The following is a 14564-nucleotide window of genomic DNA, read 5'->3' as shown; positions in this document are numbered from 1 at the left end:
TAGTGGACCTTTTTGCTTTTACTGTGATTATTTCAGTGTCATACTTGTACTTTCATTTCCAATAATTTTAATGGAAGAGCTAAGGTTGAAGTTTGGAATTTATATTGCTGTAAATGATGCAGGCTGAATCTGAGTGCCATTTTTCAAGATTGCTTCAAAAGGCCATTTGAATACTTCAAGATTTAATGGAAAGGCTTTTGACTTCTGGTGAACTGGAGTGGTAAACAAAAGTTCAAATGTCAGTTGTTATTTCTCCAGCATGTAGACCCCTACAATGCATAAGTGTGCCAAATTTCAATCTTTTCTTTTAATGGGAATATGCCAATTAATTATATTTCAATAAAAGAAAAAGCCACATTGTATAGCATTTACAATAGTTTTCAGCAATTCTCTTCTGCCCAGTTCCCAGGGAGCTGAAAAGAATTTAAGTCACTCAAGTGCAGTGTCTGGCCTGACATATTTCTGGGCTTCATGGGTCTTCCAGTTATAGATAATCAGAAGTCCACCTTAGGTATACTAGACTCTGAAACTCTATTGTAAAATTATACTAAAATCAGTGTATTCCAGTAGTAATTAATTTTGAATGAAATCGTTGTTTCACAATGTTTGAAGCAAATTAAAGATGAATAAACATATCTCTATGTTGTAGCCTGTAATTTATTTTTTGTTTTGCCACAAAAAAAAATTTAGTATCTATTAGTGTTTCACAAAATAGAGCTAAAAACATAAGACTGTCCACCAGCTAATAAGAATCTAAAAATATCTCTTCATCTTCACCAAGCATCTGTGTTTGTAATTACAAGGTCAAATACCAGCAAGTTCTTCAGTGGTGTTTGTAGTAAAAGCAGCTATCTTTTTGTAGTCTTATATACACCATGTCTCCAACATTCATATTTAAAAGAAGCCACTTATTATTAGTTTCTTAGGTTCTTCTTCAATGACTTGTATCTGAACACATGGATAAAAGATGAATGGGGTCACTTCTACGATTCAGTGTATGTTAAAGAGAACTGGATTGATCCACTGCTAAGGTAAGTAGTATTTAAGTAGCCTCTGGCCACCTCAAAGTTTAAAAGCTGGGGAAAGCTTTCCCTGAAAGCTCACATTTCTGCTAAAGTGTTTCTCCTATTGAAGTCACTCAGAACCCTCCTTGTCTACACAAGTCTTTAGCAATCCCCAGAGGCAAGGTTCTCTCTCAGAAAAGTCCTTTCACAGCTGTTGTTCATTTGCTTCCTGATGCCCCTGAACAGATAAAACATCGTACTCTGAGAAAAATAAAACAGAAGGTTCAAATTATCTTAGAGTCATGCCTCATCACTCACTTCAACATCTGTATGACATTAGGTATTTGAAAAAATGTTTGACTTCCCTGATTTTGGCTTTATGCACAGACTTGTTTATACTGATGGTCATAAAATCCCTTCTGAGCAAATCAGATAAGCATATAAGCAAGTCTTTTAAAGTTATTATTTATTTACACGGTTGCAGCACAATTTAAGAGCTTAAAGGCTCTGAGGTGCTTCAACTCATTGGTTAGGTGGTGATATGGTAGCAACTGTACCCTTGCCAAACGAGACCATTTTCATGTGGAGAAATAGTAGCTCTGCAGCCTACTGGGTCACTTTTTATTCTAATTTTTTACCCAGAACAGATAAATTACACCAGTGTGGCTGTAGTCACACATCCTTCTCAAGGCAATATAGATTAACCCAGATGATGGCAAATAATGTTAGACAAAAACATGCTATGAACAATATCAGCTGAAAATGAGTTTTGCATCCAGTTCTGTCATATCAAAGTCCCTAGAAAAATCCTTTCACACTGTGTAGTTTAATAGCACTTTAGCAAATATATGACATAGATTTGGCTTGCACTACTCTGAATTCCACTGAGTTCTACAGGGACCACAGGGATAAATCTGAAGCCAGAATTTGACTCAAAATATTCCATTGTAGTGATTCTATTTATAACAAAAGCTTAGAATAGTATAAAAATACAGATAGAGAGATATTGAGATGTATATCCATACCCACATGGTTCTTGCACATACACATTCATCCAGGCTGAGGCTTAGGCCACTGTTTCATTAGCACCAAGTTTATTGGAGCTGTCCTTCACAGTCAGTTACACTCAGTGTAATGAATCCATGTTTTGCCTGGAAGTGGCAAATGTAAGTTATACAAGAATGTTCAAGACTAGATTTGGTTACTGGTTTGAAACATCCTTCAAGGGTCTGAGGATGCAGCGATGAATTTAGTCAGTTCAGTAGCTGAAATTCTTTTAAATGTGTCTTTGTGTTCCTCTTTCTAATATTAATAGAAATAGAAAATTAATATGAGGTTAATATAAAGAGTCTTATTTATTTTAATGGAGCTTCATTACTTGCATAAGTTACTTGCAAGGCTTACCCTGTAATGACAGTACTACCTAAGATAACAGTCATATAAACAACTTAGAGTAAGTTTGCATTGTCATCTGCTTTTCAAGTCCTGGGGAAGCTCCATTGCATGTGCAATATGTAAGGATATAACATATATAGAGGAAGAATAACTGGCTTGAAGCTGTCACTGTAATTAGACTGTGATACCGTTTGTGTTTTACCTTTAATCTGCATTTTCCTGTCAATCCTTAGAAGTCTGAACCTTGATACAAAGCCCAAAGCTACAGAAACCAAAATCTTCTTGACTGCCCACCGGGCTCCCTAAGACTTCATTTGATAATTCATCAAACTCCTTGGATCTTTCTATTTTTTCTATTAGAACTGTCTGTGCTTTAAGATTGATCTGTATGTGCTCTGTTGGTACATGTGGCAACACCCAGACCACTGTTCATAGTCTTTTCATCTAAGTATGTTAAGTGTGCAATTAGCCTGTGACAGCTGCTTTTCTGACTCCTAATCTGGTCCTGCCACAAAACCAACTGGCCAGATAGTTGTTTATTCCATAAAAACTGTGGCTATTTCACCACTAGTAATCTGGGTGGACACCATCTCTCAAGAGGTGAAATAACACAGTGTAGCTAAATCCTGAGTACATATTCACAGGTCATTTTTATTAAAATTGAGGCAGAAAGCATTATAGAATTTGCACCAATGCCAACCTCATCTACTGTTTGTAGGTCTGTATGAAAGAGACAAACAAAATAAAATTGAAAAATCTGCGTTTATTTGAAGGTGGCAGCCGAAAGTGCAGCAACTGATTGAAAAACTCACAGACAAATTAAGTAATCGTACCACCACTGTCAAGACTTCGAGAGTCACTCGGCCAAAGGAATTTAATTTGACTGTACCCAAGCCACGTGCCATTCCTCCACCTACACCAGCATCTCTGCCAGTACTGCCAAAAAGACAACCTGTAAGTTGGTTTATTTTTTGAAAGACACTAAATTTCATGTATGCTTGTGCACAAAATCTTGGTAGGGGAGTTAATAATCTAAATTTAGGGTTTTTTGTAAATGAATTCTCATTAAAATAAATAGAGAAGCAGTTTCACTAGAAATGAGATGAAGTCTAGGGTTGCAGCTCCTCCTTGAAAGTGGAATTTTATTTTTATCTTAATGCTGAATCTCTAAAATTAAGGCTTTCAGTTTAAATTCAGTGCTCATGTAAAAATGAGACTAGATTTGTCTTTGAAATGCTAAGTTATTTTACTTATTGTCTCAGATTGTGATTTAGTTACACTGGTACAAATCAGAGACCCGCAGATGATGTTACCTCACTGGGGTAAAGCAAACAGGATCTGGGATCAAGCTACTATGACTAACTTAATAAAGCCTGCAAAATCATCTGTATTTAAATGCAGTGGGAAGTGAGCTCAGAAATCATAGATTTGGGCATTATCTGCCACCTTGTATTAGCACTTCAGGTTTTAAATAATACATGTGTTGAATGCCCTTAGAAACCATTTACATCTTAGGATGGCAGAGCAATTTAATGTTAGTGTGTTATACAGTTAATGGGATTTTACATTGAAACAGCTTAATACCAGGCTCTGAAAAACTGCATTTAATAACTACTTAATCAGTATAGGAATTAGTCATGTTGCTGTCATTTTAGAACTTTATGCTGTGCAGCCCCTCTTAGAATAAATTTGCTTTAATGCAGATGCATTTAGTGAAGTTCGTTTGTGTTGTTTGGATTATACTAAATTTGGTTTACATTCTGGCCAGGTTTGCAAATTTAAAGCTTTTGTGAATCCAAAGCCATTAGTGTAGTAGTGACATATCTTCATTTCTGTACCTCACAGCAAATTAAGCTTCACTTTACTTTGCCACATTGTTGCCAGTATCACCAATTTACATCCTGAAGTGAACAGACTGAAAACACAGCTCACATGGCAGGAGAGGGTCAGTAAGGTGAGAGCCATAGTGTGGCTCCTGTATGGTGGAGGGTTGTCTGTAATTCAGAGGAACACAAAGAAAAAAAGGTCTTCCACATTTCATCCCATAATCTTTTCTCATCCATTATCTCACAAAAGTGTTCATTTTATGAGATATCAGTTTTTTACTCATGGTTCTCATGTACCTGTCAAAGAACTTGTCACGTGGTTTATCAGCAGGGACTACTGTAGCCACGACCCACAGTTACTGCTCCCTATTGGAACAGCTGTACAGAATTATATGGAGGCATCTGGAATTTGAGCAATAGGTTATTGCATCCCTGTGCTGCAATTAGTTCATTCTGATTAACAGGATTATTATTTTAAGTATTGCTTTCTAGCATTATTTTATTCCAGGCATTTGTTTCTGAGTAAGATGAGATGTGTCACGTACACTGGGTCAGGAGCTGGGATAGCACTGCCATCCTGTGTGCTGAGCACACACTCCCTTCCCAGGGGAGGGCTGGGCTGTGGGTTATTGCAGAGGGCAGGGCAGTTGTCCTATAATGAGATGGGATTCCCCACTGGCCTTGGAAAGTAACTGGCCTTGGGGTAACATAGCCCTAGAAGCTTAGGATAATCATTCATCATCATAAATGTTCATCAAAAATGGGGGTCACTAAGTAAAAAGGAAAAACATTTTAATTTTGAGATCTAAAAATAAAACAATTCACTCCAAATATTTGGTCTAAAGGTTATAAATTCATGTCTCCACTGGCCTTGGCACACATGCACATGGATGCAGACACAAGAGTGCCCATATGCATGCACACATTCATAAATACAATTTTACAAGGAAAAATGAGGTTTGCAAAGGAAACAAATGGAGACAGGTGCATAAACCTGATAATATGCAAAATTATTTAGACACATTCAGCTTTCTTGGATATCTTGGCCTAGAGTAACAAAATCCATTCTTTTAATATCAGCACTACACTAAAATGATAAGATTATGCAATTATTTTATTTTAAAATTTTCTGTAAACCAATTGTATATTAAAAAAAAAAAGGCTGCACTGGGATGTTATTGTAACATCATTCAGCCAAATTTAATGCATTTTTAATATATTTTTCTATTATTTCAGCTGTGCTTCATGTGTGAAGCTACTGCTTGTTTAAAATAATTAAATGGGTGAAATCATTTAGCAAGCACAGAGGATTTTGTTTGCAAATATGCAAACCCACCAATATATTTGTGATTTTATCTATAATAATAGAAACACATAATACAATAGCATTGCATTAGCTTTCCCTTGTCCATCTTATGACAGTAACTTTAAAAAATAGAAGAGTGATGAGTACCAAAGTTCAAAGTGATTATTCAATTTTTTCTTCCTTAAATTTCTTGTGGTACCTACTCCCTAAATAATCCTCTGGTTAAGGGATGTCACACAGGCTATGTGAGGCTGACCACTGCCTGGGGAGGGAAAGCAAAGCTGCTGTCTCTTATCCCTAACCCCCTTTTTCACATTTGGATTAAATAGGTACAGTCTGGCCTTTTTTGATCTCTCTGTTGCTGTAATTTACAATTTATTTATAGTGACTTTTTATCATCTTCCAACAATTGGGTAATTGCTGTATTGTCTGTCTGTCTATCTGCTTGTACTCATCCCTATGGGCTAAATCACAAGGCAAAGAATGTTTTTGAAACAGCTGATGGAAAAGGCTCCTCCTTCAATTACTTGGAATAAGCATAGCAGTTTCTGAGGAGACATTTTCAGCTTACTCTGGCAGATGAATGCAGTTTGCAGGTAAAGCTCATGAGTAGGAAGAAGAGTGAAATAAACTGATACTCACTGCCTGTGGAACCCTGTGCAAATCTTCTGGGCTTTCATTTCTCAATCCATAAATGCATAATAAAAATTCTTAGATACTTCTGGGAAATACTTTCACTGCTACTTCACTTTAAAAGCTCACAAAAATACTTGAGCAGTCTCACCAGTTCATTTAATTGCTATCTTCTTGTGTTTGTGCATGTGTTTTACCTGTAGATAAAGATGTCACATAGCAAAGACAGTGTAAAGTCCATCAGATTCATGATTTTTTGAAAGTGTAGTTCATCATATAGTCCAATAAAGCTAGATGGGACTCCCATGTTCCCTGAACTGACCTCCAGTACAAGATAGAATATATATTTTCCCCATTAATCCTTGCATTAATTCTGTAACTTCTAATTGATCTAGCACATTTTTAGCAAGATAAATATTTAGGCAGATGTCCAGTAAACTGTCAGACTCTCTCACCCACTCCTCTCAAGGAGACATCCAATCTTTTTTCAGAGCTTACTCTGGGATAAATTTATTGCTCAAGCAAATACAGAAATCAACCTGAAGTCCCTAATGTCCTGCCGATCCAACTGACAGCCAGTCATGGCCTGGTCATTTTAGCTGACATGTGATTGCTTTCCCAGGTCTTTGACTAATGCTAGAAGGACTCTCTGAGTCCTTTACCTCCCAAACATTTAATCCACACCTCCAATGGTTTTCCCTTACCAGGACATTGGGACAGCCATGGTAAACCAAAGCAAAGGCCCATTTTGCCCAGTGTATTTTTCCCAGCAGTGCTTAAACACTGAAGTCTGGGAAAATCAGAGGGATGGGACATCTGCTGCTTTTCTCCAGCTTCCTTCTTCGGGTCCCACCATTTTAGCTCAAAGACCTCCTCAGTTACAATGAAGGTCCTGGGTATTTATTAAACTTCAAAGGATTTCTCTTCCCTGAACTTCTTTGGAGTCCGTAACTTGTTCCTACAACCACACATGGTGCCACAGCTTAACTTTATTCAGCTGCCCTATCTGGCTGTTGTTGCTGTGAAAGTCAAGCTTATGAAATGCCAAACAGAACTGTTCCCATTCTGGAAACATTTTTCTCCCTCTGATAGGGCCTATAGGATTTATTATTGCTTTAGCCTTTCTTGTACGAGTTCCAATATTGTCTTTCTTTCTGGTCTTTTGAGCAGGGGTTATGATATATTGAACAGAACTGAAAAGCTAGGTAGTTCCAACTAATTGGAATCTGTCCCTGTCTTCTAGAGTGGCACTAATAGAAAAGAATCAATATTTTAAAAACTTAACTGCTGCTATTCTACGGGAAAAGTGGATGAGCTTTTTTTTTTTGCCTGCAAGAATGTGTCACTTGGAATGTTTTATATCCCATATTCTAGAGATATTTGTCTTTTAATATAGGTTCCTCCAAGCATCTATAAGCCTCCAAAGGAAAGAAAGCAACTAGAGGAAATCAAAACAAAAAATATTCAAAAAGCAAAAGTAAGTGTATTTTGTTCTTCTATCCTTTCCTTTCTTCTAAACTGGTTCTTCCTTATTGTGTTATCTTCACAAATCTTAGAACTTTATCTGAAACACATCTGCTTTTGCAAATAAATAGCTCATGGCTTTTTCTCTAGAGTCATGGAGTTTGTATCCTCTGCTCTCTTTTAGCACCCTTTTCCCACCATCTTTATTTTATTACTAATTGTCCAGGACAAGGTCCACCTTCTTCTCACTATAAAAGTACCATACATGAAATTTTGCAAGCAGCCATGTAAAGTAGCAGAAACACGATTACTTTCTTTTCTTCACAATGGTTCTTCTAATCCCATGGACATGTGGATATAGAAGATATTCATTTATTTATTAAGGCTTCAAATTACAAAATAAGTTAAATATTTTTGAGGTTTTTTTCTATAATAACTGAAAAATAACCACATTTCATTCACTGTTTTAAAATACCAGCAGATTCTGACTTCATATTCTTACATATTCTTCATACATTCCCTTCAGCAGACTGAGTGTGAAGTCTTCCTGGTTTGTAAAGAAACAGAGTACATGGTCTGTGTGTTAAGACAGTAGGAGAAGGGAGGGCCTGGAAAATGCAAACAGGTCTAGCTATTTGATCCAAACTTTGACATGAATCTTGTTCAAGGAGGTAGATCATATTTAAAGCAGATTGTTGTTGTCTTCTCCTTGGAAAGGAATTAATTAAACATCCATTTCCACTTTATTTCTCCATTCCCACACTGTAGTCACCATATCCAATTAAATAATAATATAAACTTGATAAAAGGTATGCCATGTGGCTCCTTTTTATCAGTAGTCTCCCACCCCATTCTGAAAATGCCTGACTCTAGTTTTTAGTAGCCAGTACAAGTCTATTCATTACTAGCTGTCCTCATGTCCATGTGAAAGGGACATTGGATTCTGTTCCTAAACTATGGTGAAAGCTTTAATGTGTGACAGATTCTAAGGGGAGAAACTTTGCATTCCTTTTGCTGGCCTGTCACATTACCTATGCTTGATATTTCATTAAAAAAACAATACATTATTTTTATCATTTTATAGTTTCCATATTGTGAGGAAAGCACATCTATTTGTCTGTGTGCTTATTTGCATGTTAAAAACTTTCTAGAAAAACTGGGAAAGAAAAGCCAAGTATCACAGTGCTTATACCATCAAAAATCTATGACAACTATAAAATCACTTAACAACAAACCACATTCTTCAGTAAAGAAAATGCATTAATACAAGAAACAAAGATGAACTACCACAGAAATTATAGCTACAATAACAGCAGTTTTTGTCACTTCTGGAATGCTATTAAAGGCATCCAAAGCATTCACAAAGGTCAAATCCCTAGACTGTTTGCTAAGTGAGCTGAAATGATGGGTCCTAGCAGAAATATGTATGAAAAATGCCATTTGTTTCATAGCATTTTTGGAGAAGCTGTAGCTGTAACTGCAAGAACCACATCTGTGAGGAATGAGAACACTGGAAGCCACACAGTTATAGAAACACTGATGTTATCAGCTGCTGCCCAGAAAGCTATTAGAAAATCTAGTCTGTATTTCACAGCTTTGATTAGAGATTTGGTTTACAACCAAAAAATTATCAAAAACACTAGAAATGTGGTTGCCTGTATTTCCCTATATAATGACTTGGTCATTAGTGCCAGGGGTGTGCCTATTGAATCACTGGTGGAGTGATCTCCTGATCATTCTCTAATGTAACTCAAAACCAAAGCCATTGTTTGTCAGCTGTCTGGAAACAGTTACTGCCAGTGGTACTGATGTGCCACAGATAATTATGATACTTTTAAGCTGATATCTGGACAAGCAACATGTTTCATATGGGCAGGCCTATCAAAGGCCAGATGTCCTGTGCAAAGGATACATCCAGGCAGAACTCTGTAGAAAATCAATACTTATTTACTTCAGGTCTTTAATCAGGAGTGAAAAATTATGTAAATATGAAGTCAAGCTTTTGGAATCCATCTTGGGACCAGTGTTGTTTCACATCTTCATTAATGACACAGATAAAGTGATTGAGTGCACCCTCAGCACATCTGCAGGTGACACCAAGCTGGGTGGTGCAGCTGACACACATGAGGGACAGGACTCCATCCACAGGGACCTGGACAGGTCAAGAAGTGGCCCATGGGAATCTCATGAGCTGTAACAAAACCAAGTGCTGGGGCTGCACCTGGGCCAGGGCAGCTCCCAGTGACAACACAGGCTGGGGATGAACAGATCCAGAGCAGCCCTGAGAAGGACTTGGGGGTGCTGTGGACATGACCCAGCCATGGGCACTCACAGCCCAGAAACCTCCCTGTCCTGGGATCATCCAAAGCACCGTGGGCAGCAGGTGAGGGAGGGGATTCTGCCCCTCTGCCCCACTCAGGTGAGACCCCACCTGCAGCACTGCATTCAGCTCTGGGACCCCACCACAGGAAGGACATGGACCTGTTGGAGCAAGTCCAGAGGAGGCCACCAAGAGGGATGGAGCACCTCTCCTAAGAGGAAAGGCTGAGAGAATTGGGATTCTTCAGCCTGGACAAGAGAATGCTTCAGGTTGACCTAATTGTGGTCTTCCAGTACCAGAAGAGAGCCCACAAGAAAGATGGAGACTTTCTACAAGAGCAGGGAGTGACAGGAAGAGGAGGGGTGGCTTCAAACTGAAGGAGGGTAGGTTTTGATTAGATATTAGGAAAAAATTCTTAACTATGAGGATGGTGAGGCACTCAAACAGGACGCTTAGAAAAGATGTGGATGCCCCATCCCTGAAAGTGTTTAAGGCCAGGTGGAATGGAACTCTGAGCAACCTGGTCTAGTGGGAGGTGTCTCTGTCTATGGCAGAGGCTTTGGAACAAGATGATCTTTAAGGTCCCTTCCAACCCAAACCATTCTATAATTCTCTGAATATAGTGGTTGGGGCTACAAGACTTTTTGAGACATAAAATTATTCTTAGAGAATTTAAATGTAACACACTCTTTAAGATAATTGTTTCAATTTTAGGATCTGCTCCTGGAAGCAAATACTAAGCAGTTCAGGTGTGCAACCATCAAGCCTGAAAAGAGAGAGGTATGGTGCAAAATACATGCTGAAAAATTCCCCAGTAAGGAGATGAAAAATGACTGGAGTATTTAAAGATATCTTAGAGTATTTTAAAAATATGTTTATTTGGGCTTAAGAATTATGTGCTATGAATTATAGCTATACTGTCATTTCACATCCCTGAACCAGCATTTGCCTCTTTGTATGCATAATGCACAACCCCCTTTTCTTATACTTCTGGTGCTGCTTTTATTATTTTCCTAATTTTGAGACAAGCAACCTTTTTGTGAAACCGCTCCAACAAATCTCCAAACTGGCAATATTTCTCTAAATCCACATATAATTTTCCCATTAACTTTGATGCCACAGAGCAGCCAAGCTGAGGGAATAATGGTCCCGTTCATACAGAATCCTTGCTTTGGTTGATTCCCAGTTCACAGTTATGTCACCAAACTATGTATGTAATATATTCAGTTCAGCATCAGTGCTGCATATTCTATTCACTGGGTTCATCCCCATGATACCAGACAGTTTCACATTAGTATCTATAGCTAACATCATTAAATTAATAAGCATCAGTTGAATTCTACCACTAATTAGTACTTCCATGAAGTCTGTTTGACAACCTATTTTGTCCTCTCAGTATCTATTTCATTTGAAAGATGAATATATTAATATATATATGTAAGTAATATTTCATAGTCAAAGAAAGAATCACTGTTACTTCTTAGCATTATTTTAGTCAATATTTGGACCCACCTTTGTATGTTCATATTCCCACTAGGTTGGGTGTACATAGCAAGTTTTTGTGTGTCTTACAATTCCAAAATATGTGGAATTTGTTACTCTCCAAAAAATATTTGATTAATATTCAACTGTTAGTTTTGGTAAATACCTAATATCTTCTGCTGAGTAATTGAAAATTTGTTTCTGAAATGAAATAATGTATTTTTGAACTGCAGAACATACATGACAGTATGGAGAGTAAACCAGTGTTCAAAGCTCAAAAGATCCAAAGCAAGGTGAGTAACCTTTAAGGAACTGTTGTCAAATGTACTTGAAAATCTGACACGTGCAAATCTTCCAATGATGGAAACTCGACTTGAATTCATGTTTTTACACTAAGATCTTTGGCCAGGAGCATGGGATGGGTTGGGTCTATGGTTCATAGATTTTGTCCTATGCACCATTAATAATTCACAAAGACATGGTCAGGGCTACTCCATGATGGAAGAGAAATAAGGAGCCAAAGGTGATGAAAGCACAAGCAGTGCCCTCACCAAACAGCACACAGTATCTTAATGTGAAGAGGTTGGTGGCAGTGATGGGTTCTGCTGACAGCAAGTCACCCTTGGAAAAAACAAGGTAACAAGTCAGGTCTGGGGTCCACCCAAAAGACCAGTCAGGAGACAAAGCTGCAAAAGCAACTGAGGTCCCTGACAGCAGGAGACAGAAATGGAGACACAACCAGGAGCAGAAGAATTCCCAGCATAATGGAAATTGAAACCCATTTCTAAGTCCAACAGGGGCTCCCAGGCCAGTGAGCAGATGGCGTGAGTGGAGGTCCTGGGTGAGACTGGTCAGGGTCATCAAAACCTTTTGATTCCCTGAGGTAAATTGTGTGCAGTTGCACAATGTAACCATATTGCCTTAACAGCGTTTTCAGTTACAAAGGGAGAAGATTTTATGTAAAATAGTATGAAATTAGAATTGTGCCCAGCAAAAAAAGAATTGTGAAACCTTGGTTTAAGAACTTGGCATAAGGACAGAAGAATCTTGCATCAGTACATCACTGCTTCAAAATGAGATCCTAAAGAATGCTGAGCAGTCATTCTGCTACACAATATACAATCAGGTTGGATGTTTGCCTTGTTTCCTTCAGACACATACTGAGGTCATGAAATCCACTATCCTGATTGCTTCTCTTGTAGAATTTTCAAGGGTCAGAGAATTGTAAACATGAGAAAAGAGCTGTTCAGCCTTAACAATGGAACACATGAAAACTCACATTGCTGTTTCTGCAATAACTGCACTACAGATTATCTTCAGTCGTATATTGTTCAGTCTGGCACCTTTCATTTGTTTCAAGTTCTTATACAGAATAATTTCAGCTGTGCTCATATTGTGGCCTCAAATATCTTGTGAGCAGGTCTGCCTGCTCTTTAAAACTACGTAGTTAGGTACAGCTCATAAACACTGTGAAAAGATTGATTCTCTGCTTGGAGGACTGGGCATCTGGCAAGTATTTCTAAAGCCTGACTGGCATTTATCACACACTGAAGTTATCTTTAGTAACAGTATCAGCTACTCAGTCTTCTTGCTTACAATCCAGCAGCATTTAAATTACAGGAAGGTAATAAGACCCTAGTTCATTTTGGACAAAAAGAAAGAGAAAAAAAACCCAAACCAGGAAAAATTTCCATAGTTAAAACAAACACATGTGACCTGTAATTACATGGGCTCCGTTCAAAACTCTGTACATTCCATTGCCCTTTCTGATAATATAAAGTAATACAACTTTAGTGCACACTAACAAGAGTCAAGCCATCTGCCTAAATTACATTAAGAAAAATATGGATCTGGCATCCTCTGGCATTGATTAGGGCCGCTTCTAAAACTTGCTGGTATCTCCTCTAGATGCATAAACAGTTTTATCTTGTCTAAACACATTTGCCTTAAGGTTGGTTAGGTGATATTCAAGATGCTGCTGTAACTTTCAAGCAGAGATAGGCATATTGTTATTGACTTTTAAAATACTTTCTTATTCCTGTCACCTTCTTGCCTGTGCCACTCTCTGAGTAGACAAATCCTAAGAGGATAGCTTATCCAAGATATATATATAAAATTTTAATCTATCTTCAAATTAATGGAATTATATAATGTTATTTTGCTTCCCTCTTTTTAGAACACCCACAGTATATGATTTTTTTTTTTTTTTAGAGACATATATTATGGGCAGCAGCAATTATTTCTCTTGTTGTTCCAAAGTATTTATTCATCCTTTTCACTGGGAGAATGAGACAGTACAAATGCATCATGACTCTGTCTCAGTCTACCTCTTGCTCATATCATATTTGCTCTTTACATATTTATTTCTTTTGGTGAGTTGTTGCATGTTCATTAGGTGGCAATAGTGAATATGATATTTTCCCACAAGAATTAGAGCTCTGTAATTTTCCCACTTGCTTCCATTTTCTCATCTTGAAAGAGGGGAAGATATCTCATGACAGGAAGAGAATGAGTAAAATTCATAACTTCCTTGATACTGTATGACATAGAAGAATTTATTCAGTTATTTTACTTATACCTGCCTGCACATGTCTTGGAAGTCCCAGTTATTTTAACTATATTGCCATATTTCTATTTCATTGTCAGTCAGATTTCTGGTCAATAAACTGTGAAACTGAAGTTTAAGGTATTGCCATAATAATTCTTAGTTCAGTTCTCTATCCAAATTGTAGTTGGTAAATACAGAACATGAAATCTGTATACACAGAAAACTGTCAAAAGTATGGAAACATCTACATGTGTCAGAGAAAATTTCTAAGGAAACATTTTATGCACAGTACAGGCATAAAATACAAACTGTTCATATAATGCAGAAGGCTTTGAGATGTGTTGAGATGCAGATCAAAAGGTAGAACATCATTGTGCATTAAGAAGTCATAGTAAGTCAAACAAGAGAAATAAAATACATTGGTTTGGATTCTTTTCCTAAATTCTTCAAGTTATCATCATTTTGTCAAGACACTGACAGGTAATTAATTTTTTTGCATTAAAATATGCCATCTGCATAAAAACAGTAATTTTAGTGAATTCTAGGTGAATAATTAGTGAATTCTAGGTGATGGAATGTGTTTGCT

The 14564-nt window shown here is 37.4% G+C and overlaps 1 protein-coding gene across 1 annotated transcript in view; it reads left to right on the top strand.

The window, feature by feature from the left end:
* CFAP99 (cilia and flagella associated protein 99) overlaps positions 1-14564 on the top strand; it is a 53005-nt gene that overhangs the window by 21366 nt on the left and 17075 nt on the right. Inside the window, exons 5-9 of the mRNA XM_053941462.1 lie at positions 919-1031; positions 3173-3353; positions 7561-7641; positions 10663-10728; positions 11664-11723. Of these exons, the coding sequence (XP_053797437.1) occupies positions 919-1031; positions 3173-3353; positions 7561-7641; positions 10663-10728; positions 11664-11723 (501 nt within the window). The remainder of the gene's footprint in view (positions 1-918; positions 1032-3172; positions 3354-7560; positions 7642-10662; positions 10729-11663; positions 11724-14564) is intronic.

This window comes from Vidua chalybeata, chromosome 4 (genome assembly GCF_026979565.1).
Source record: "Vidua chalybeata isolate OUT-0048 chromosome 4, bVidCha1 merged haplotype, whole genome shotgun sequence".
Classification (NCBI taxonomy): domain Eukaryota; kingdom Metazoa; phylum Chordata; class Aves; order Passeriformes; family Viduidae; genus Vidua; species Vidua chalybeata.
This window is presented reverse-complemented; position numbering and strand designations above follow the sequence as displayed.